General features: G+C 35.6%; 1 protein-coding gene across 1 annotated transcript; it reads right to left on the reverse strand.

The window, feature by feature from the left end:
* Nucleotides 1–1,978: 1,978 nt before the first annotated feature.
* LOC138709356 (nose resistant to fluoxetine protein 6-like) lies at nt 1,979–26,438 on the reverse strand. The gene is made up of 13 exons (XM_069840071.1): nt 26,252–26,438; nt 21,690–21,919; nt 19,344–19,531; nt 19,203–19,264; nt 15,635–16,086; nt 14,841–15,052; nt 13,688–13,856; nt 12,288–12,481; nt 10,329–10,470; nt 9,061–9,247; nt 6,187–6,329; nt 4,361–4,475; nt 1,979–2,783 (listed from the first exon to the last, which is right to left on the reverse strand). The coding sequence occupies exons 1-13, from the start codon at nt 26,388–26,390 to the stop codon at nt 2,533–2,535; spliced, it is 2,484 nt and encodes an 827-aa protein (XP_069696172.1). The 5' UTR covers nt 26,391–26,438; the 3' UTR covers nt 1,979–2,532.
* Between the last annotated feature and the right edge of the window lie 335 nt (nt 26,439–26,773).

Genomic DNA, 26,773 nt, shown 5'->3' on the forward strand with positions numbered 1-26,773 from the left:
ATTTCCATACTGTCATCTCGCTCAAAGAAAAGAGCATAAACAATTTACTTCTTGAACCAGTAGTAATAACTGGTCCGTTGACATGTTCGTAAGCCATTAACATTTTTTTACGTTAAGTTATGCTAATTATAAACAATACAGCAGAACACACCGCCATGACACAACAATGCAAGATGTCATTCGTCTGCTAATTCCCGCCCTATACAAGAACAAATCAGATTCACTGATGGAGACTGCCACCACCTCTGCAAGCTGATGGCACCGGTGCAACACCGGTGGAGCATCAGTGACGTCATCGTTGATATCTGGAACACTGATTCCACCAGATTGCTCAGCGCTGAGATTCGGAATACGCTCATTGTATGTGATGAGGCGATAATAGCGATCCTAGTGGTTAGCAACTATCTATGGATGCATATTCCTTACATATTGAGATCGTGACTATACTGGAGTAGAATGTGGTATAATCTTGAGACAAGATAAATTTCTTCCCACAAATATAACCTCTAGTAGTTTGGTTGGGAGGCACGCACTATCTACACAGCCACAACAGCGGACGATTTAGTTTCTCACGAGATTAGTAATGCTGTGCTATGACAAAATATCCCGTCAAAGATGATCATTATATAGATCAGCCGTGGCGAAAATGTGATCGTGCGCCGAGCCACTATGTAACCTGCAACGTGCATAGCACCTACGGAGGGAGGCAGACACCCAAAGAGGAAGTGAAGCAACTGTCTGACTTATTAATGGATTTTAATGTTCCTTACGTCAATCGCTTAAATATAATTTTGTACAGTGTAAGGTTACGTAGTGTAGTACGTGTAACGAAGAAAGAATTGAACAAGAAAACACAAGACACATTATCACAACCTAAAATTAACTGTCTTCAGAATGTCTCTGCGACAGAGTTTCAAAATTAGGAATTATATCACTTACTGCCAGTCGTAGTTGATCAGGAAGGTATTTGTCAGTCGTGATCTAAATTTGGTTTTTACTATTTTCATTGTTGAAAATAATTTTTCACAAACATAAGTTAGCGAACATGATTTCAACAGAGCAAGCGACAGAACGAAGCTACGGACATTTATTTTTTGGCAAAAGTTCAACATTTGTCAAGTCCTTACATCTAGCTTTCATTTAACATAACATTGTAAATCTGCGAGTTTAAATATTGAAGAGCTAAATTCGTACATCTGCTGAAAAAGGATCACCGTACAGAGATGATAATGATAATGATAACAACACTTAACCTTTTAAGATTTCATGAGTAACATGTAGTATAATGCCGTTTTATGTTATACAACCGTTTTCCTCGTAACACTCGTGAAAAAATCATACATTTAATATTCTCATATTGGTAGCAAAAAAATGCGTCCTCCCACCCTACTTGAAACTAATTTTTATAGAGGTACATGGTTTCGAGAGAGACATTACGACGATAAGCCACTCGCAGGTCAGAGACAAATACAAATGGAACGGAGTTTGACTCCAGTGAGTGAGAGGGTGGGGGATGGACCAGGTAGGAAGCAAGAGAAATGCATAGCTATCATTGCGAGCCACAATGTGCTTCAGAGTCATATTTTCGCCACAGTTGATACAGATAAATGACAAATTAGTTCAGAATTTAGGAATTGACTAAGGAAAAAAAATTAACCAGCATTTCAGAGAAATTTTACGAAGAGAAGTGAGAAAATACATAAGCGAAACAGGTAAACATTTTAAACTTAATACTGAAAACCAGACTCAATGCACTACGCATATTTCTTTAATACAATAGAATAGAGGTTTGGAATTTAGAACAATGCAATGACCTACAGTGAAACTAGTAGAAATTACTAGATAAACTTTATAGAGCTACACCAATTGACATTAAAAAAATGACCCGACAAGTAATTTTAAGACCTGTACGCATGGTTGGTATGTACAAGACTACATTGGAAATGTGGTAATAAAAAAATTTAACACTATTTTGCCAATTTTCATTTTATTGTGCAAAGAACATGTTAAAATTACAGCAAACTTTTTATCAACAATCAATATTTCATTCAAGTTTAACAAATTTAACATTGTTTTAACAACTGCTATTTCTAGTTTCGTAATTATCAATTACTTGACGTCATCACGAAGATAACATTAGATTTGAACTTCATCCCTTTGTTTAATTTAATTACATTCAATTTCTTTAATTTTTTCAATAAAAGGGGAATATATTAACATTTTACAAACATTCGATAAAATAATTACATGATCTCCATTTCTTCCAGTCTAAGCCTAACTGAAGAAATTTACATTCATGGATATACATTTGCTTTTTCTTTTTAAATCTTATCTGCTTCGAGATCAAAGTCATTTTGAAAACTACATAGAACACCGTCATCTTAAATCTAATCATTTTCCAGTTGAGAGAATTCATCTAAGTTTACTTCTAGGAGGTAAGAAGCCAAGTCTGCATTCTAATTTGAGCTTCAGACAGCTGTCTTCTTGAAGGTTTCAGCCTCTTGCTAGACGCAACAGGTTGTTGCATTTGGCTTACTGTTCCTCATTACCAGGTGGGGTGCCTGTAGCCGGAGATGCAGTGCCTGACGAGGTAGCACGGCCATTGGGTTGTGCTACAGGACTAGCACCAGTTGCTCTTGAAGTAGTAGCTCCATCTGTTCGAGATTCCTTCGGATTAGGTCTGCTGAAGACGACTTCTACTAGAGTCCGGTATCCCTGCTTGATTTCTCCGATTAGGGGCGTGCGTTCGTCCACAGCCAGAGGACGAGTTTTCCTCAAAGGAACTGAAAGAGATTAGTTTCAATTACATTGCGAAATATTTTAGCAAGATAACTTTCTCAAAACAAATTTTATGGTTTCATTAAATACAAGCGAGTAGCCTACCTATTATTCTTAATCTTCACATATACTGTACCCTGCATATTTCAATATCTTGCATTTCGAGGATCATACCAGTGATCAGCATTTTTTGACTCCCGAGTCAACCCATTAGCACACAAACAGGATGGAGAAGTAAGGCATGATTTTCCTTCCCTTAACCATGACTTGTTTATTCAAAGTTACAGTGTTTACTTAAACAGAACGGGATCAGTTGTAAAAATCAAAGAATTTTGCGTATAATAGACAACCATTTCGTAGCTCAGTTAAAATTCGCAACATGCAGCTTTATTCTTAATTATATAAATCTTTATGTTTAAATTGTGTATAAAGTAACGGAAAAAATCAAATCACCCGTAAAAATGTAGATACATTGACAAACTTAATTGAACTTTTTCTTAATTTGGATATGTTCACTCTCCGTCTCTGCGCACGCAAAACTGACAATAGTGAAAGTGTTCCGCAACTTCTCTTAATTCTATCCTTCCACCTTCCCCATTGCTGTGTTTTGCAGGCTGCATTTCATCAGTCATCTTTGCAGATCACCAAATTAGGAGAACCATCAATTTCGAATTCATGGCAAGTTACTTCTCAGCATTTTCGTATTTGGTTTGATACTCTGTTCATATTCCAAAATTGAAGTAATTTATTAGCCTATATCTATTCCATTTGCATTTTTAATTATCTTGTATTTCATAGTTGCGTAACGTTTACTGTCGATACCCATTTCACAGAAATTTACAATTTCACAGCTTTTATATTAAAAATCACGTATAGAAATTTTCCAACATTTTTGATAAGAGTTTTTCTCCTGTACGAAATATTTTAGACTAGTTAATATTATTTCCTTTAATATTAAAACAATGCAATCTAACATTGTGATCAAAAATGATCAATAAAATTGATGGAAATTTCAGTGGCCGTTTCTGGCAGGGTTGCAAGTTTGTGTAACTACTTTAACACCATCTTCATTGAATTGTTTCAATTAAATGGAGATTGAATTGGCATTTCTTCCAAAAAAAATTAAATTTTTACTGAACAAAGATATTTTTAACAGAGAACATTACTAAATCTTAGCAATTGCTGCGTCACCTAGACAAATATCTTAATCCATTTTACTACTACTTTAATGTTTATTTGAACAAAAATTTTTTTATAGTTTCATATTTGCATCTTTGCCCCTTTTCTTCCAATATTTTTTCAATCTAATTTCAATCTTAGATTAGAAATTTAATTGTAAAGTGAATTTAGGTTGTCCTTTACTCGAATTACTCTATTTGTCGTTCTTTGCAAGAAACAGCCTCAGAAAATAAATAATTAGCTTGCTAGCTACTCGAGCATCTTCTGCAGCGAGATCGTATAATAGAAGAATAGAGATGTTGTATAAACATGCTCTCGTAGAATGAGGAGTAATTTTCTGAAATGGAATTCAGACTTATCTAATAAGGTAATTTCGTAATTATTACACATTTGGCATACTTACATCCTGCAGACAACGTGAAGTATCTGAAGAGTCTAATAAACGGCATTTCCACGAAGAGCGACAAGACTATGGCCAGGAGGGTCGAGAAGAGTACGTCTCCAAATACTGAAGAGAGCTGCAAATATTTCAAATACATTTTAGATTTAAATATACCTTTTAATTTTTATAATACAGTGTTTCGAAATAAGCCTTGCCTACAAGTGGTTCCAAGGCAAAAAGTATGTGAATTTCTGGCGAAAATGAGATTTTTCTATAATTGTGTTTTGTATCTTGATGGTAGATAATCTTCATTGCGACAAGATTTTTCTCTCTAACCCGTTATGAAATAAGATTATGATTTTATACAGACATTCGAACTTCAAATTTTCGCCCTTCAAAAATTTGAAAAAATTTGTCTTGGAGCCACAAATTGGAACATTTGTGTTTAATAGAAGGTCATTAATCTACATCTTTCACAGCGAACTAAACTACATAATGCTTACAACTACTTCATTAAATTTTATCGCTAGTTTTATGCATTATACAACGGATCCAGTTTCTTCTTTTAAAAAATGTCTTTAGTTAACCATTTTTCATTCTATTCAGTCTAATCTGTTGCAGAGTCCAAATTCATATTTTGTACATTGCACTATCATTATGTTGACTTCATTTTATTTTATTTGAATGAAATTTGCTCAACGTCTTTGATATACACATTTAAGTCACCTTTTTAACCAATCTGTCCGCTTTCAATCTTAAATGTTTTATATATTTTTTTACTGTTCAAGTTTTGTTTGCACGAAGTCCAAAAAATACCACCACCGATTTGGGAAACTATCTTGCATCTTTTACCATTATCTTTTTAATGCAATACCTGTTACGTAATAGAAAGCAGTCCAAGTTATGAATACGAGTTTCATATTAATATTCAGATCATGCACGCAAAAATCAGATAGACCTTAGAGAATATATGTACTATTTATATTGAGGTCATCGTTGCCTTAGGTTTGAAGATCTCAAGATGTGCAAAAACCTTAGCACTTCGAAGTTTTGCCATAATTTTATTTTTTGCACTTTATTTCGGATTTCTCAGCATCTGAAATATGTAATCGCACGTAACTCAATACACACAAATAGCTGCAAACCAAATTACTAATAATTCAGATATCAAAACTATTTACAAAGTTCAAAGTATTCAAAACGAAAACTTCCCGCAATGAATGTTTTAGATAGAAACCATATCCAGATGGACGTTTTCCCGAGTTTTAATTGTACTTTTGATAAGCAAGACGTTTAGAGAACATCTTCGTCCCTTAAGTCTGAATTCCTATTTTCCAAAGGAAGCCTTAATAATTTTAAAACTAAACGATTAGTTTCATAATCCTGCCTTCGATTTTACATTTTTTCCACGTTTTCTTGTTCTATTTTATACACATACCAGCATTTATTTCATAGCATTTCAGTTTAGTAGCACTGAAATTTTGTAAATTTTATATGTGCACTGTGTGTAAGAGCAAGAGTTAATTACGTTGCCAGAAACTCTGTATTAGTTAAGAACAACAAAATATTACATTGGAAAGCACGACTGCTAATGGCTTCATTGCCAAATGCAAGGCACTAGACAACATTTCTTGTTCATTAATTCAAGCCTTCGAGTACCATAAAATTGATTGTTTTACATTTTTGCAGCTCCAGAAGATAATGTTAGAAACCTCAATCCAACTTTTACGATTTCTTTCATTTCCTTCAATTTTGATCCGACGAAATGGATTCTTTAAAGTCTATAAACAGAGCACTCTTGTACTTATTCAAGTGATCCAGTAAATTAACGTTCAAATTGAACTTACCGCGTGAAATAAACTGAAGTAGACAGGAACCCTGACCGTGAAGGACCTGTACATCATCAGCGGCAGATGGACCAAGTAAAAGCAGAATGTCAGACGGCCGAGTGGTTGAAACATTTTCCACGACAGCACAGTCTGGACAATACCTGAAAATCAATGAATTAATGCAAAGTTGAAATTTATAAACATTGTAAATATTTTCACCTCAGGCTGGTTCCAATCAATGGTTAACTATTTAGTACCCATCAATGGAAATTAATAAAGAAATATGGAATTAAACCTGTAATTTTGTACTTCAACAATAAGCTACATATATATAGAAACTTAAGATTTCATTACGTCTGTATGAATCCGAAATTATAAATTTGATTCGAACAAAACAGGAGTGATTATAGTCTTCTAAAGACACAGCCTGTGAAATTATACAAGGTGTTACGAATATACGTGCAAATATTTTTACATTTAAGAAAAATGTGTGTAAAACGACCACCCCCCCCCATTTACTTTTTCCATTACTCTAACAACGTTTCCATAAATGGTCACGAATTTTACACTCGTAATGTTTTATTAATGATCGTACTATGTAACGCCCATAAGTTTAGACTAGACTATAGTATGTCTTTCGATCACTTTTACTCCAGCATAAACTCTGTCAGTTAAGGGCCATCAACCTTGTAGAAAGTTGAGTCACAAATATTTGACTTAATGAAAGAATTCACAAATGCTGATTTACCAGATATTCACATAATATACAGAACAGCAATAGAACCTGCAAACGAAACAAAGAAGCTCACAAGATTTCCAAAACGTGGGATTCCAAGTGGATTAATCTTCCCCCCCCCCAACTCTCCCCCGTTTACCAAATATTGGGATACAGGATTTCGTCCTCGGATCGTGGAAGAATGAGACTTTCCTCTCGTAATGCGAAGAATAGTCTCAACCTCTGAAGTAATATTACCAAGGAATGACTCCTGAGGCAACTAAGCCAGGCAATAATGAGATAAGGAAGCCAGTTCATTTACCCCTCCATTGCATACATTGCCGATTAGCTACATATTACACTAGTCAGACTTCAGATTTATACAAACAAAATTGTTCTTCCTCCGACACATCGTAAAGTGAGAAAATTCTCTCGTTTAACGAAAGTTAAAAATCATACGTTTCTTTCATTTCAGCAAAAATTTTTAAATTTGAATTTTTCATTCTTTGGTGGTAATTTAGAAGCGAGTACTACGTCGTTCGTAGTCATTTTTATAATTTAGGCAACATTACTTTCAATGCTTTTGTTTTACTGCAGTCATCCTCAAAAAATAGGCCGAGTTCGAAATTTTAACATATTAGAGTACAAAATAAATAAAACCAAATGTTTCGATGTAAAAAGGTATTACAAAACTTGATTGGGTTTGGATACACGTTAAATAACTATCTGTTACAGTACAAAGACTTTCATGATAGACAACCCACAAGCCTGAATCTCCGCGTAACTAGCCAGACGTTCGAAGGGAAAACGAATTGCCTTAAATATCTACGATATCGCATTTTCTCAGGTCTAAAAATAACTTCGAATACTGAGAAAAATTTTACATAATGAAAAATTTCCCCCCCCCCCCCCAGGCCTACCTCTAAAAATGTTGTTTTCTAATGCCAGCATTTGACAATAAAGTCATTTGACCTCTTGCACTCCAATATTTTTCAAAGATATTGTCATGGTTAGCCACTGACGCACAGATTTTGAGATGTTCTGAATCCATTTCTTGATTTGAGTTGCACAATGGACAGTTAGGAGACCGATATATTCCAATTCTATGCAGATGCTTGGCCAAACAGTCATAATTGCAATTTTTTTTTTTCCACCAGATTGTCTTTTCGACATTTCTGGTCTTCTCTCCTGGCCGTGGCTTAGTTGTAAGCCACTTCTGAGGTTGGGGCGCCTGGAAGGCGGGGTTACATTACCCCGATGATGTGATAGGATGATTATGATAATGTGGTGCGGAGGTCTTAAATCTAAACTTAACCTAAATTCCAGACCATGGACGAACACAGGAATAATCCCCTTTAAGGAAAAATTCCTGTGCTCTAACCTCATGAACTATAGCCAGAAGCTCTGACCACTAGACCATGAGGGTGGTCATAATTGCATGTATACACCTAACATCCTGTATACCAGGAAATACTCTACAATTACGAATCTATCTCTAAGCACAAAATGTATCCAGATATTACAAGTCTGGAATGGTTTACAGTTTTAGCTTTTGTAACTTCATACCTTGTTTTATCAATTCACAATTTGGAAACTACATTTACTCAAAGAATTGGCACTTACTATAGATGCTAGTTGAACTGAAAATCATCAACTCACTCGAAAAGTGAACAAGTTGCAATATTTTAAAACTGTCTCCAGAAGGAAAAATTGGCTTGAAGTCTTACACGTTCGTGTTTAATAAAGACTAAATATTTTAAAACTTCTGTAATTAACAGAGTTTTGTTAATCTCTTATTTTCCTGAATACATTTATGTAAACTGAATTTTTTCCATTTATTGCAGACACTGATTCTATTCCTGTTCTAAAAATAGCAATATTTTTAAACAATTGCATTGATATGTATTGCTTTATTAGGAACCTTCAAGCTGTACCCGAGAATTACAAGTAGTTCACGTATAAAGTCGTAAACTCTACTAATATGTTCCTCAAATAATGAAATTAAAGAATCCAAATATGAATATATTACTTCCTATAAGAATATTTTAAACTAAACTAGCGAAATCATGTTTAAGATTAATTTTAAGATTATTACAACTAAGTATGAACAGGCTTTCAGTCAAACTGAACCGAGATGGTAAGAATATCGCTTTTGAACAATTTTCTTCTATACGTACCTCCATTATTGGATTCGGAGACCACAATGATAAAGGCGATGCCGAGGGCCCAAACTGTGTGACATACGCTGCTGTACAAACTCATGAGGATATGGTTAGAATAGCCCAACTGTTGAAATGGGAGCAGCGCGAATACCGAGAAGAACATACATGCACACGTCAGCAGCCAGCCGCAACATTTTCTTCCCTGTGAAAAGAAGTTCATATTTATTATACATTGATATCGTGCGTAATTCTAGTAAAATAGTTCAAGTCGAGACTGCAAAGGAGAATTTACACAATCTTTACATCCTCCTAAGGAACAATCTTCATTGTGTGGTACAACTCGCTTCAAACAGGACAGTCAAACCGAAGTTACTACAACAGAATAACTGACTAAGTCAACTCTTCCGTCCTAAAACTTCTACAGAGATTTTAAGGTGGCATCTCATCATTTAGTTTCAAAGTAGAAACATCGTATGATTATACAAGACATTTCTAGTCACTTTAATTTATTGCATTTTAATTATATTTTTAAGAATTTTAATCTCCAAACATTTAGCTCGAGATAAGCTACAGATATACCAGCTTACTTTCCTAGGGCAGTATGGTTGATATACACATTTTCTCAGACATAACTGCATTGAAACTGCCGAGTGCAAGAATACCGAAAAAAGAATTAGATACGTAGTTATTTAACGGCGCTGTATCAACTACTAGATTATTTAACGTCGATAGGATTAGTGATATTGTATTTGACGAGATGAGGCCGAGGATTACCCGACATTCGCCTTATGGTTGGGGAAAACTTCGAAAAAACCTCAACCAGGTAATCTGTCCAAGCGAGAATCGAACCCATGCCCGAGCATGGGTAACAAATCAGGTCGATTGACAGGAACATTAGAATGACAGGCTGGAACAGTTCATAATGTCCTCAACGAAATAGAGATTTTTATTTTTCTTTACCTTACCTTAGTTCAGTTTAACCTCTCCCTTCTAGGTTCATTTATACGACCCACGCCACATGAGCCTTACAGGGCCGCGACATGTCGGGAGAGGAATTAATCTATTGGATCGCATACATACTTTTTTGACCACAAAGACATGGAGGGCCTCCCCAGATGAGGTATCAGCTCAATACCAGGGCCACCTCCGACACAACACAAACATTTAAGACATTACACAGCATTCACTCACACATATGTAAGGATTAAGGGAAGGATCGCGTCCATGGCCGGAGTGATTTTTATTTTAGTAAAATACCAAGACTAACTTCATTTAATACTTGCCTCAGCAATGTTAAGCCGAATTTTTCCCTCATGCCTGTGATTGTGGAACAAGTAGCCGACAGACATACCGATCATTAGCGGCGGGATTCTGGTATGTAGCGCCATGATGTCGTATCTTATCTTCTGATTCCATGTGGCAAGGCTGCAAAGGAGTTGAAAATAAGATTAAACACATTCTGGTTTTTCCATTAGGCATTGTCACATTACAAGATTCAGACTCTCAAGTTCAGTTCATTAGTTCCAAGTTGCACCAACTGTAGAAATGAAGCAGTTGTGAAAAGATATTGAAAGAAAGCAGCAGCACTCACTATTTATATGCAAGAAATTTAGGAGTTCAAATAGGTACACTTCCATGAATATTGATACACTAATAAGAGTAGCAGTAGACAAGTTATTTCTGTAGCATGAATTTACGTTGCAATTTAACTTCAATTATGAAGTTACACGTGCTGTAATTTCATATTTCCTCTACAGGCTTGCACTAGAGAATATTTTATTCCTATTATATAATATGGCTATTCCATATGAAATCTATCAGTAAAAAATCTCGCATTTTTATATCCTAATTTTTTCCCTATTTATACAAGGTGCTGAGGAGAGTGCATTTGCAAAATTATAGGCTACTGTCGAAAGTCAAACGGTTTTCGTATTGTTGAGCAACAAATTTAGCGTATTTCAGAAAAACAAGCCTCTTTCAGCGCTCAGAACTCTAGAACCATTTACTGCAGAACATTTAACGAGAGCTCATTTTGAAGCTGACATTTGGTAGGTTATGATAAGTAATCCTTATTTTTATTGTATACAGAGAGACATAATCTGATTTTACTTTCAGGCTTTTCGCCCATTTGTAAAAATGTAAAAAAATATTGAGAAAAACCTTTCATTATTAAGAGGAATTCGGCATTGTTTGCTTAGTGTCACGGCAATGAGTTTCGAGGGTATTAAATAAATTATTTTCACACGCCTGGACTTGAACAGCGCAGTACCGCACGCACTGGCCGAGAGATTAAGATAAGCGATCGTCGGACGTTATTTTACTCCTGTGTATGAAAACCTGTAATAAAGCCATCCCAGCTATGCGCTACTAGACGATACACCACATGTTTATGTCTCCTGGCCTTGCTTGCCTCTGTTAGCTCCCGCCTCACAGTCAGCTGGTTAGTTCACGCGCGTACTATTTATTTTCTTATTTGATATTTTCAATACTTTATCAACGTTGCACCAGTAAAAAAATGTATTTGTACTTTCAATGCGGAATCAAACCATATATTTTTAAAATATTGTTTCGTGGGCAAAGGAGTCTTAATGAAGAAAAATCTAAATTTCTCAATTTCCATAAAAATTAAGAAAAACTGTTTACATGTCAATATAAACTAACTTTTCAGCATCAAAGTAAACCATGATTTTGATCATTGGGTGAGAATTTCGGAGCCATAACAGTTTGAAGTTGCTAATTTTATGAAAATACGGTAAATTTAAATGTTTTTAATTTAAACGCTATGAAGTTCTGATGCCTCAGACTTTGCACAAAGCACTGTGTCACAGTTGTCTACGGATAGAAAAAGTTTCATTGTATTTAAAAATTGGAAGGTCAATTTTCTCTATATTTCGGTGATTTGAGATGGAATAGCTCTATACGAGACCTCTAACGAAAATTGGTTGTAATTTTCATCTCAATTATTTGTTGTAAATTTCTCCAAAAATGCTAAACCATTTCCTACACATTTCATCCTTAGGGCCCAATTGCTCGAAATCTGTAATTATCCGTCATGTTTCGCGGCATCCAAGAATTATATCTGTTCAAGTCTAAGAACCTCTGCGGTTTGTGAAAGATCTCATTTCAAAGCGAGTATTATGAATCTAAACTACGAATGAAATTCGTGGTTACAGAGCGTTTGAGAGAGATTTCAACATTGACGCAAAGCCAAAATTCAAACATTTCTAGAACATTCATCTTACTCTCCGGTCATGTATCCTGCTTGGAGTCCCAGAAAGGAGTTCACCAGGAAGGAACAGATCATTGCCAGAAGCACCGTGCTAAAGACCATCTTGTGAGCCTGCTTCCTTTCTAAAGCCACCAGCAGCACCAAAAAAATTGGTGCGATGAGATGCAGTTGCATGTCAACCATCAGATACCAGCTGTGTGTCACGCACTGAAACAATCATTTTATTACACTTCACATTATAATAGCCTACATTTATTTCCTTTCACAAATTCTAACTTCTACATAAATTTATGAAGTGAAACTTTCCCATTTATAATTTACTGAACACGTAAATGCCATTTTTTAAGGATATTAATTATACATATTCCTTTATTTACAAGTTAACAGATTTCTTTGTTAACAGTTAGCAAGTTTGTATCTTCTAATTCTCAATTTCATTAGTGGAATAGCATCGTGTTTAAAATCTGCTTCAGTTCGCGTCTTGCAAGAGAAATCACGACCAGAAGGTTTCAGAAAGTCTGAGTATTATGTTGGACGTGATTTTCTCTTGCAAGACGCGAACTTACGCACACTCAGACTTACGTCTCGACTTCCCCAGCTATCTTATTTTTTGCTACAGAAATCATTAACGAAGATTAAATAAAATCTATTCAAGTCTTCAAATCAAATTTGAAGATTTTTATAGTTTGTTTCATGCCACATTTGAATGAAGGTCACTTAATCGTGGATAGTGCGTATTTTTATTCACTTTAATGCTACAACATTTTAGACTTGCTGAATCTCTAGTTTATTTTACCAGGTAGAGGTGTCTGGTATCTAAGTTTATTCTATAGCCTAGACACCTGCAGTCAATCTTTGTCCCGCAGATACCTACTCATGAAGGGGCAAACCATTTGCGCCAAGAACAACAGTAATATTATAATGCACGTTTTTAACACAAGGTACCCGATTTAACTTAAGTTTTAAAAATTATGGCAAGGGTATTTAATTTGTCAACCACTTTCCAGAATTTGGTCCTGGTCTGTAGTCCCAATTCTTTCAGGTTCTATATCAAAAGTCTTGCAGATAGCTTAACGTACCGCAATCATTTTAGCAACAGCATGGGATACATTCACAACAGACTATGCAAGGGAGAATTTCTACCGTACTGTTGAAGTAGAACCAAGATTTTTTTCGTCAATAGTTTGAACATGTGAACAGGGTCTGAAGAATTATAGTGAAGAGAAGTTACAGTAGATTATAGTGAACCGCAACTAACAAATACTATACTTACAATGTTTTCAGTTTACAGCTTATTTCCACCGAAATCAATTCATTCTATTAAATATATGTATAAAGTACCTTAAATCACTTCACTTTCACAAGAGCAGGATTTCCAATACGTAACAGGCCATTGTGAAGCATTGCACTTACGATTCTTTCAGGGTTGATCCAGTTTTGTATAAGCAACAAAGTGCCCCACCAGGTGTCTTCACAAACTCCACGAATATATCCATGGCCCGAATTCCAGAAAGGTCCAGATCCAAGATAACCCAGAAGAGTAACGTGTAGAAGCATCAACAATGCTAGAGTGGGCAAAATCCTGCGTAAAACAAAGTCTTGCTTTAACGTCTTAATATTTAGAAAAGCCAATTTTTCATTATTCAATTATTCCAACAGTAAGATGCAAACCTACTTCTCAGACGATTGAAAACTAGTCATTTCGAATGAACTCTCTTAGTAGTGTCGAATCAATTTAGACCGTTCTGCGTTAAGATTTAACATCCACCAGATCATAAGATAGTGGAACTGTAGCAGTGAATAAAAAATAAAGTGCTATTACTTTGAAATAATGGATCTTGGCAACTGTTCCTCAATAGACAGCATACTTCGCCTTCCCTTAAGGCTATAGTTCTAAAAACAGTTAACACATTAAATATGTTGAAATAGTAAGGCGTAGGACTGAATCAGAAATTGTATAAAGCCATAGTATCAAATCATTCGCTCTTTTAGCACTACAGCAACAGAAGCTATTACTCCGTGTAAAGTTCTCAACAATTTACAATAGAAGGATCGCCACGTTTAGACATTCAAGGTAGAGTTCAGAATTACATAAATTCTATGAGATATTGAAGTATTTCCAGCATGATAACTCTTGTTCCCAATAGCAACTGTACAAGAGAATGCAGCAAAAGAAATTCTTAACTATGAAGCTCACCATACGTAGTCATTGCCAGATGAGAGTTTCAAGATGACCCATCTAAGTAGCATCAAGTTACTGAAAGTCTAATGACATGTACTAATTTCCTTACGTCGAAAGTAATTCATTAAAAATCCAATAGTTACGTCATTTTAAATACACGCAAACTAACTTCAGAGAAATTTCCGAATTCCTGAAGAATTTCGCAATTAAAACCACTAGAACCAAGAACTGCATATAATTTACAATGCATTACTACTATAAAATCTCATCATTGAAGATTAGCAAATTTGCTCTTCTAATCGAATTTAGATCTCCATATTTAAATCACTAATCTTAAAAGTCGTGTTACATTTTGTCCTGGAAAACACTAAAGAGTAAACTTACCTGACAAGGCGGTGAAGGTAGAACAGCGGAATATACTTCAACAGGAATTTCTTTGTAAATCCATTTCTAAGCACGGTATCACGGCGGTAGATACCCCTTTTCTTCATATCCTTCAGGAAGAGATACGACATCAGGACTCCAGTTATCAGCACGAATGTGTCAACCGCCAGAGATGAGGCGATGATCACAATTCCATATATGTCAGAGGTGTACTGAAATGAAACGGTAAGTCGAAATTTCAGAGTTTCTGCAGATATTCTCATTTCTTAATATTTCTTTTTTACAATTTATTCAAGATTCTCTAATTTTGAGAACAAACCAAGCTAAAATTGATGGAAGAACTACCAACCAACAGGGATAAACTTAATGATTAATAACTTTGCAATTTCTGGCTAGCGCATATTTTGTGTTTTATATCGTTTCTATCCCTAAATCCCCAGTATGCCTATAGATTAAAGTATGTCCTGTGAATTTTGTACACTTTTCTCGATATAAATAGATTCAATAATCCCTCGAACTGTTTGTCCACGACATACACGTGAACTACTGCCGAAAGAATTTTCTGGGCGACTACATCTTTCCATTGCCAATATACTGTTGGCAATGTCTCCTGCCTCCGAAAAGGAGGTTCTAATGTTTCCCCTCAGTATGTGTAGTCCACTGTACTGGTCAACTACAGTGACATGCTCAAGTATTACACTTCTCCCCTATGTACGACAATTGCACATTTCCAGAAGCTGCACAGTACAATTTCACAAATTTCTACGTTAATTTTGCATCAAACTCAGACTTGCCTGCTTAATGCCGACATAGTTCACAGTTGGCAATGACTCCTGGATGAAGACTGTATGACCGACAAGAACCCAGCACACAGACAGGAACCTCAGTGCGTACAGTGAAGGCAGAGATGTATCAGGTGTGTCGAAGCTGAAGAGTTTTCTGAAGTTGCTAACAAGAGAGAAAGCTGCCCAGGGATATCGGTCTGCATCTGCGAGAGTCTGCACAGGAGTTACATCATCTGGCGTCTTCAACACTATTTCCACGTTTTGGCCCTCGGCATCACCTTCCATCTGAGCAGGGGGAGTAGCCGGGGGATCCGCTTCAGGGGCTGGTAAGTCCAGGCTTTGGGGCCGCTTTGCTTTGGACGTGCCAGGTTCTTGAACATTCTCTGGCTGCACGGTTTCAGGAGGCTGCTGCGGAACATCTTCATGCTCTTCACGTCTGGCGTTCTCCCTAAATGCTCGCTCTGAAATATGTACTTTTAACATTAATCAAGTTTATTCAGAGAAAAATAAGTTTCATATTGGCAGACAATGATTGGTCATGGAATATATACCTACTGAAAGAAAGTAAAGTTACACCGTTGTTCGAACTAATAATGTGAACAAATTAGATTTTGTTTAGAATAGGTACTTCAGAGAACACCTCTCCTTAATTAGTGAAATCAATATCTCGATACTTTTATGTGCAATCCTTTAGCCCGAATTAACATAATACGTCTAAGAATAGGATATACATCCTTTGACTGAAATTTGTCACTGTTCACCTCTGAATATCTCTGGAAACCTCGTATGTTGTGTGATTACTAGGCTTCGAGACTTTGGACCCGATAGAGCAGTTCAGTGGGAAATCTGCATAACTGCGTACCGAGTATAGTAGTAAAGCGTACAGTGGGTGGGGGGACTGTAGAATGAATGACAAATACGCAAAGAAAAACGCCCTGAATTTGAAGTTCTGATGAATAATTTGGTTTTCATACGAACCTATTTTCAAACTGTCAAACTACTACACGGTTAGAAAAATCAGAGCAAGAGATGCCGGAAGCCCTCAAATTAGTTGAGGAAATGACAGAATTAATGAGACACCAAGTACGCCGGTTACTGAACGTGTAAAACAGAAGTAGAAATCAATTTTATGTAAAAATAACGGATATGCAGCATTGTGTAATATAAACAGCAAACCCGAGAATGAAGGACTGTCTCTTAGAGACTGCAATGATGTTAGGTTTTTCCGTTTTGCTCCTATAAAGTCATGCGACGTAGAGCGCATCTTTTCACAGTACAAACTGTGTTTGGTAGACAACTGAAAAAGATTTACGTTCGAGACAATGAAAATTTATCTTTTAGTACATAGCAATTCGGTATTGTAACTACACTTCCTAAAGACGACCAATAGGATAAATGAATAAATTAAAATTCCTACATGTTTATTTCCACCATTAACACTATAATTAAACAAATACTTATAAAAGACAAGAATAAATGCTTTTCACATTCTTTTGACATTATCATTTTGTAAAGTATATTTACTTTCAGAATGTACATGTGTGTGTTTCCCCATACTACCGTAATCTATTCTAAATAGCAACGTTGTTACCTCAACATATCTCTACCTTTCACTACCTGCAGCGAGTCAACAACCTATAGTAGGCCTACAAGCACAGTAAACTTATTGTATCGGGTCCAAAGTCTCGAAGCCTGGTGATTACACACGTGCATTTTACATAGATTTGAAGCCCGATCTCTAACAAAAGAAACCGCTCCATAAAGGCTTCGTGACGTACAGGTACGTCGCTGCTACGATTCATTCTTGGACCTGGATGCTTAATATTTCCCCATGTGAATCTCGCGTTAACCTGAACGACACTTACGGTCGAATTCATAGTAGTCGCTTATAAAATGAGAAAACACTTAGGCAATGAGTGTTTCCTTAGCACTTATTTTAGATCCCATTCCAGAGACGCTACTCCTTCTATAAGCATCGAACATTCCCTTGACATCGAAATAAATATGGCAACATGGCTAGACGTGAGCGCTTTCGCATATTCAATTGTTTCCAGCACCTTCAAATTTGTTATAGGAAGAAAAATAATGGTTAAACGTGCGAATTCTAAACGAGGCAGTAGGGCAAGTGGACAGCTTTAAATACGTAGGGTGTATTATAAGCAATAACATGAGCTGCTGCCAGGAAGTCAAAATGAGAATAGGAATGGCAAAGGAAGTCGTTAATAGAAAAAAGGAGCATCATCTGCAGACCTCTGGAAAAAGAACTAAGGAAGAGACTGGTAAAATGTGTGGAGTGTGGCAATGTATGGGCAAAAAACATTGACATTACGACGAAGTGAAGAGAAGCGAATATAAGTATTTTAAATATTGATATGGAGAGAAGAATGGAACGTGTGAAGTGGTCAGACAGAATAAGAAATGAAGCTGTGTTGGAAAGAGTTGGTGAAGAAAGAATGGTGTCGAAACTAATCAAAGAAAAAGAAATTGGTTGAGTCACTGACGAGAAGAAACTGCCTATTGAGTGCACTGGTAAGAATGGTGAACGGAAGAAGAGTTCGGGACAGAAGATATCAGACAGACGACATTAAGCTACATGGATCATATGCAGAGACAAAGAGGAAGGCAAAACATGGGAAAGATTGGGGAATGCCGAGTTTGCAGTGAGACCTGTCCTCGGGTAGAACTATATATATCGTTTAAAAATAAAGTTTGTATGAAACCGTATGAAGTTAGATGAATTTATCAAGCGAAATTAACTTCGTGTTCCTCATCTCTTGAAATATATTGAAAATTAATTTATGTGAGGAACACAAAGTTACATTCCGAAAATATATTTATGGAGGCCCACGTCAAAATCTCCCACATTGTTTTTAGAACAATGACTCAAAGTATCGAACAGAAGTGGGAGTAAATTTGAAAGTATCTTCGAAGCCAAGTGTCCGCAGAACGTGCTATTTACGTTCAATACTAATTTCAAAAGCAGAAAAAAAGTGTTTCGCCATCTAATGATCGAGAAATATCAACTATCGCAAAAAAGTCATTTAGGGTAAAATATCAAAGCCATAGAATCCTGGTATACGTCCAACTTTAAATTTATGAAGTTACATGGTATCACATGCTATTTCGTAAATTCGTCAAAACACGAATCATTATGGTAGCCAACATTCTATTAAAACTTAACATTTAAAAGTTGAAAATTTCAGAAATTACAATGGTTTTAATACAATTGGTTCTCAAAGTTCAGAATGTCCCTCTTATTTTCAACCATACCCAACAAATGTGATTTTCTAATATCCTTAGTACATATGAATATGTTATACTGTAGCTAGTAAATTTTAATCGTTTGAATTTTTGTAACCCAGTGATCTAGTGTTAGATTTTGAACTAGGTTTGGCTGTTCTAATTTTGTTACGAATTATTTTTCTTTTCATACAACTGCAATGAAAGAGTACAGAAAAATACCGAGCCAATTTTTACCTTCTAAAAGTATTGAAAAATTGTCTATATTTGAAGTGTGTATCTCAAGATGTGATTCATGATTAGAGATTACTACAGTACATTAATATTTATATTTTACCTTTTAACCATTCGTATCCAGTGCAGAAGAGAACCGTGATAAAGATTATTCCAAAAATCACCCTGAAAAACAAGAGAATTAATGAGAATCTCAAATCAAAATGATACTCACTTCGAACGCAAAGTAAAATTTAATACTTACATGGCAAAGTAGTCCAGGAAACTAAACGACCCGGTCCCTTCGAAGTGACAGTCATTGCCATTTACAATTGCGGTTGCATTTATGTCCTCGCCTAGGTACTGCGTCAGACCTACAGTCACGTCTTCGGCAGTGCACGAAGAAGGCACGCAGTATCCCCAGCGTAGCCCCTTTGACAGCAGAGCGCCAAGCTATCAACGAAAAACAGGAAAATTTTTAAAACTTAGCACAAGTGCCACATCAAAGCCATCTTTTTTTCTCTTTCCCCCCCCCCCCCCCCGAGTGTGAAGGAAAAAAATTCAGTTCACGTTCTTCTGTACTTTCACGTATTTTAATATTTCTGATCGTTCTGCACTTTTGACGAGCTGGCTACTATTGACGGATTCTACCCACGCGTTTTTCCATACGTTTTCCTATGGAAAATGCTCCTATTTACTTTAGAACGATCACATTTTCGTTAATTTAAAATATGATTTAAAGCGTTCAACTCCTTTACTATTAAATGCGTTAGTACAATTACAAGAAAATGACCTGGTTACTCTTCTGAAATGGGAGGTGAAACTTTAAACACTCACTCCAATACAAGCTGGAGCCCTATTTTCTAGAAAGTTTCTTTGTTCAGTGGTCCCAAAAAATAATCGCCTTGAATTTTCTAAATCTCAGAAATGCGAATTTGCGCATACGCGGGAAGGTCTGAGGTGAGTTCATAAGATCATGTCTGAAGGGTTGTCTTAATATTTTAAATCTAGACATACATTAATAAAGGGCAAATCATTTCTTTCCAATATTCTGTATTATAGGAAAGACTAATAGTTGTTTAAAGAAATCAAACTGCTAGTTACAGAAGTTCAAAATACCCCTTGCAGTAGGTATATTTACTTAGTGTCCGCAATACCAAAGAGTAGTTCAAAGTCAGAGTTTCCTGTCTAATATTTTCGTCACGAGTTCGAATCTGTATTGTGCATTTAATTTTATTTTTTGGAATTTCTATGTAGTGTAATCGCATTAATTTAGCGATTATGTTGAACTTACCTAAGAATCCTCCAAGTCTTCAGAAACTATGGAAGTTTTAAGGCAGCAAATGGGTTTTAGTTTTCAAGACAGTTTGTCCGTGAGTTAAGATATTATGTTTTCTAAGTCTTAATATGATTTAAGTCAAACCATGGGATAACACGAGTTTCAGATTATGCTACCATAAGAGCGGCGTATTTTTAAATCTATGTCTAAACTTTAATGGCGGAGTAGTAAGGTTCATAACACCATGATGAAAAGGCGTTCACTATAACAGTGAGCTTAATTCAAGTCATTTGCATCCAAGTTTCTAAGATAAGTTAGGCAATGCATGTTCTAAAATCGAAGTTACACGCTTCAGGCATTGTGCATAGGAAATTAAGAAGGAAAGTTATTTTATAACAAAAACAGTCACTGGAGAAAAATAAAAGCATCATCTTCTATATTTAAATAAATTAATTGAAAATAAAGCCACATGTCTAACAGGAAATTCATCTTTCATGCCACTGGAAGACTTCTCACAATCCCTGGGATAATGACCGTACCATATTTGAAATTAAATTTTACCTTTGACTAGTTGCTATGATTCATCAGCGGTTGCAGGGGATTTATAGGGCCAGTTGTTTCAAGACCTTGAGGAGCAAGCATAACAGACTAACATTTCAGGAGATGGCACAGTCTTTGGGGAAAGAAAAAAAAACTTTACCAGGATAGTTCTAGACTTGTGTTGGTGTGTCATACAACAGAACGGTATAAACTTAGAAACTATAAATCAGAATTAAACATTAGGCTATACAATAAAAAAAAACTGCCAGCAGCGATTGGACCCCAATCTGCTGTATATTAGACCAGCTATCTATCCACAGACTGAGTTTCAAAAAGATCATTCCAATGACGAACATTCAATTAAAGCTCCCTTATGAATTAGGAAGGCACAAATCAGTTTTCCTTTGAAATTAGATGTGAACCACGCGTTGAAACTTATTTTAACCCAAACAAAGCCAGGCCTCTTCTTGAGAACTGTTCATGCTATGCTTTGCCGTGATATTAAACCTGCCATATGCATTTACCTGTATTCCTGCGATTTCAGTTCTGCTGCTGTTAAGCTGTTTCAGCGTCAATATTGTTCTAGAGAAGATTTTTTATTAACCGTTCATGTGGCTCGTTTCTGTACTGTGGAACGTTTTAAGAGATTATGACGTCTGTGACGTGAGAAATTTGTTCCTTTTATTTATACATTTTTTCCTTCAAATTAATTAAAATAGTTGAGCACGCTTAAATGTCGAAGTGTAAACAAAGTTAAAAATAATAGTTTCATACGCAAGCTCTATTGCTTACCCCAACGTTTATCTCCTCTTCCTCCTCAATGACCTGTTTCAACACTTGGCCCATGGCGTCAGCTGTAGACATATCGTTCATATTTATGGTGGCAAGGCAGTACTGCCCATTGAAGAACGAGCCCTTCTCATCCCGAACGTCTGTCACACCCACACATTCGTCGAAGTTTCCTAGTGAGTGGAGATTTCCCGTCAAAAGTCCAGACTGCAGCTTAGCTGCCGAGTCCCACACTGCAACGAAACAATCGAATTATAAATTTGTAAAATTGAGCAAGGAATAACGTTTATCACTTTATACTCTTACAATGTACAGCTGTCAAAAAAAAAGTGGCCGCATTCGAACAGCGAATATTTTCGAAGTCCACTTCTGATCATGGTGATGTTACACGATGCTTGCACTTGTACAAGTAGTTTCGGAACTATGGAGTCATTCGATATTTGTCTCTCGCAGAGTAGCGGTAGAGTGCTCGCTTAATGATTCAAAGGTTGTGAGTTCGAGCCTTGTTAAAGTTATTTTATTTTGTTATTCTTTAGCGATATAAATATTCAAGTTATTTATATTGTTATCGCTTTTAGCAATATAAATAATATTAAAGTTATCATTTATATTCTGTATCGCTCTTTAGCGATATAAATAATGTTCAATTTATTTGTATTCTGCTATCGATATAAATAATCTTCAAGTTATCATTTAGCGTTATAAATATATTCAAGTTACCATTTATATTCTGATATCGTTCTTTAGAGATAAGTAATACTCGAGTTATTTATATTCTGTTATAGTTCTTCAGCGTTATAATTAATATTCAAGTTATTTATATTCTATTCTCTCTATTTAGCTACATAAATTATATTCAAGTTGTCATTTATATTGTTATCGCTCTTTAGCGAAATAGATACCATTCAAGTTGCCATTTATATTGTATTATTGTTCTTTAGCGATATAAAGAATATTAAAGTTATTACTTATATTCTCTTATTCTTTAGCGTTATAAATAATACTCCAGTTATAATTTATATTCTGTTATATTTTTAGCGATATAAATATAAATTTAGTGTTATATTTGGAAAAATACGGTTGCATAATATTAGCGTTAGTTTGTTTCTTCTTATATTACTACATTATATTATCCTGCAACACAATAAAATGAAAACGAACAATGCGGACTTGAGTCTGAAACGTTGACATCTGAATTCCGACATTCTTCCAATTGAGCCACGGGGGCTCAAGTGAAAAAGCATAATATGCGGAAAAATTGTCCCAATCCCCCTCGAAGACGTCCTGATTTGTAGAAGCTCATCCAGGACATGTCCACTCTACTGCAAAATGTGATAGACATTTGGAGGAAGATAGACTAAAGTTAGTTAGTGGGGTTTAAAAAGGGCGCGTCAGCTACTATGGCTATTTGCGCCCTTATCTAAAATCTTTTACTAAACACAAACAATACAATAACCAGAATACTTAAAAGAACTAAAAAGCGTTGTCACGGTTAAAAGTAGGCAAACAAATGCAGTTTCAACAAGGTGATGCATAAAAACCATAAAAGATAAAAGTGAGAAGTTCTCAGACCACAAGTAGTATTTAGAAAGAAACAACAAAACCATAAAAAATGCCACCAGAAATAAGTTGTCTGCACGGATTAAAAGGTCCGAATGTCAAGTTTGTTAAAATCATACTAAAAATGTAACCTCCTGATGTAGAGAGTCCGAAGGATAAGTAAAACGGGTCATTAATAGTACATTATGCAACGAGCCTATAATGATAGTAATTAAAAAGTGAGTATGGATATTTATGAAACGAGCGCAAGCGAGTTTCATAATTTTCATACGAGCTTCTTAATTACCATTATAGGCGACTTTTTATGCTCGACCATATTTCTAACTTTATATTAATTTTTTTAGCAATGTCCCGTATGTTGTGAGATGTGCGCAGACGCGAAAGTATTGATTTTTTTCCGAGGAACAGATGTGCACATTGACCTTGCTAGGCCATAAGAACCTACAGAGAACATTGAAATTAGACATTGAAAAACGAGATGACAAATTGAATTTATTTGAATATTATTTACAATTAACGCAAATTATTATAGTAACAGAACATAACCTTCTGAGATAGTATTGTATTTCCAGCCTCCGTGACTTTTCGCTAATTCTCTTTCGATTGCATATCCGTGAATAATCGATACTTGCGGTTTTATAACGGTAGAAAGCTGACCTGACATTGGCTGAACAGTTGTAACCTGAGTCGTCATTGGCTGAAAGACCCGACCTTTAATGAGTAGGTGTACTTTAATGACATTCATTAAAGGTCTGCTACCAGGTGTATAATTACTACATTTCGGCATGGTCGAGCATAAAAACTATATCACCCTGTCAAGTCCTGTATTCAATAAAAATCTCAGAATTGCATTTGTACAATTAAAATCATTTCCAAGAGCGTCACGTAGAGTGCCGAATTCCATACTGCCGACGGACACGGTCATATTTCCTACACAAGATAGTTGTTAAATCTTGGCTTTTGGTTTGTTTTTTTTTTTTCCCCCAACTTAATTGTTTGAATTTCTAAGGCAGACGCCAGTATGCTTGTTTTGTTTATGCCACGAAAGATTTTTGTAGAGTTTAATTTTTTCTTTCTTTCCATTCGCAGCCATAATGTCAATGATAAAGTCCTGGCATAATTCATTCATGAACCTGACGTTAATTAGGCCTACTAAAATAGTGAGATACAGCAGCAATTATAATCTCCCTCCATCTTAAAAACAAAAAAATAAAATAAAGCACTCGGTGGTGTTCGAACGCACGACCTCACGAATACCAGCCCGGAACGGTACCACTACACTACGAATATAACACGTAGAATACGTTAATTATAATTGTATATGGCAGGCATCGTGGTCCAACAACATGTAACATCGCCTGTCTCCGAATTGTAGCGGAGATACCCGAAGCAAACTTAGTATCTAGAGAACTGCCACTTTTTCTCTCGACAGCTGTACGTCGGTAGCTTAGAGCAAATCGCAAGACAAATTGAAAATTCCAGCAAAAATGTGCAATTTTTACAGATTAAATATCTTTAAGTAGCTAATTAATTATGCACGACGCAGACCACGTCTATGGTCTGGAGCTTTCTCACTGCTACCTGCATTATCAACACTGCATGAATACCGGCCGTTATGTTTCTCACATATGCCAGAATCGTTCAAAAATCTTCCCCATGAAGGATCTTAAATGGGATCACAGACGGCATAATATGGTAAAAAAGTTAAAGATGCGACACTAATCAGAAACTCTGAGCAATCGAAACCAAAAATCACCAACTAAAAGTAGTTTTAGGAAACTAAATTTAACCGGGAGAAAACAGTATGGACACTCATTAACGAACTCCAAAGTCACCATTAGAATTTAATGTACGGAAATGTTTTGGTGAATCTTCGATCTCGCTACGCACATTTACCCACGGTGAGAAAAAATTAAATAGCTGAACCTCAAAATTGTAGCACACCACTCTAGAGAATCAATGCTAATTGCGAAAGCTATAAACCCACACAACCTGCTCCAATTACCTTGGTTTTCTTATATCCAACCGATGATTTAATGGGACATTTTCATATTAAATCGTACCACGATTATATTGCACTATGCGCGAAAGCACTCCTTTCTTCTCTCCAGGAAATGTACTTGTGTTCCTATTTACCCAAAAGCGTAAATGAAAGTCATTAAAAGCCTGAATAAACCAAATTTAGCTTTTCACTGGCCTTAGAACTTATGAAAACTTTTTTTATTTTCCAAATATATGTATATTTGTGAAGTTACACCATCACAGGTTCATTTCATCATGAAATAATGTAAATAAATTAAACGCCAGTCCCGTGTGTGGTGCGTAGAGAGATAGAAGATTCGAATTTTTTTTATTCATAATCAAGACTTTTTATTCGCCTAGAACCTCAAACAATTAGATCTATTGAAATAAAAATTTCATGGTATTTTATTACTTCAGCACATTAACATACTGCTCACAAACCTGAAATGTAATATACGAAGAAACTTGAACGTTAAGAGAGTTAACAGAATATGTAGAATTTCAAATACGAGAAAATTCGACACTAGAAAAAAAAAGTATCGAACCTATAAACTAAATAAAGTTTATAGTTTTATAATATTCTGCAGAATTAAAAATCCTAAAGGCCTACTTAAATTTTACTCAAAATGAGAACCAGAGTCTAATCAAGGATTAAAGAAACTAGAGTACACCCCCAACCGAAAATTTACCAAAATTTTCTATAAAACGTTAGTCAAAATCGATATATAGATTTATTGGAGGATTATTTCAATGAAAAGTTACAGAATGACTAGAGATTTATATTAATAATTAACAATAGGTCTAATAAAATATTCTCGCTCAATTTTATCTAATCTTCAGTTCTCTCATACATAAATAAGACAAAACCAACGTCTAACTCCGTATGTTAGAAATTAATAAATTAAATTTTCTAGAACTTCTTTTATAAGCACGAATAATCTTGGACCAAGTACCATTTTGAATTCAATGAAAAATAGACTTACTCTTCATAGCCCAAGACGTGCCCCACTGCAAGTTTTTTTCGTAGTACATGCTATCATTTCTACAACGTTCTCCAGGAACCGCCGAGAAATGCGGAGAAAGAAATCCATCTAGAAACCCGATGACGCCGTTCGTGCCCATCTTACTTGTTTCCCACGAAAGACGACGGTGGACTGACGCCAAAGTTTGCCTATGTCCGCCCATCGAGGCCTTATTGCAGCGCCATCTTTTTTCAAAAAATATTTCAGGCGCTGTTACATCATTGGTTGAAAGCAAACGAACAAGAATTACTTGTCTTCATTGGCTAAACCAAATAACAGGTTGTCTATAAATTAATACAACGACAAAAATACAGATTGTTTCTAAAATGTATATCTACATCATCCTACGAGATTTTGAAATTATACTGAAGCTCGGAAAATTTACTTTCCTTTTTTCCGCACAAATTCTCTTCCCCATTACATATATGGTATTTTATCCAGAATTCAGAAAGTCATTATATTCTGTCCTATAAGAGTTACGCT

The sequence above is a fragment of the Periplaneta americana genome, chromosome 11 (assembly GCF_040183065.1).
Source record: "Periplaneta americana isolate PAMFEO1 chromosome 11, P.americana_PAMFEO1_priV1, whole genome shotgun sequence".
In the NCBI taxonomy this organism is placed as follows: Eukaryota; Metazoa; Arthropoda; class Insecta; order Blattodea; family Blattidae; genus Periplaneta; species Periplaneta americana.

Excerpts from the sequence above, each read along its gene's own strand:
- LOC138709356 (XM_069840071.1), bottom strand. The coding sequence starts at position 26,390 with ATGGGCACGAACGGCGTCATCGGGTTTCTAGATGGATTTCTTTCTCCG. Across the intron at positions 13,857-14,840 it reads TACCTTCACCGCCTTGTCAG|GATTTTGCCCACTCTAGCAT; the intron begins GTAAGTTTACTC and ends TGTTTTACGCAG. Across the intron at positions 6,330-9,060 it reads CTCCGAATCCAATAATGGAG|GTATTGTCCAGACTGTGCTG; the intron begins GTACGTATAGAA and ends ATTGATTTTCAG.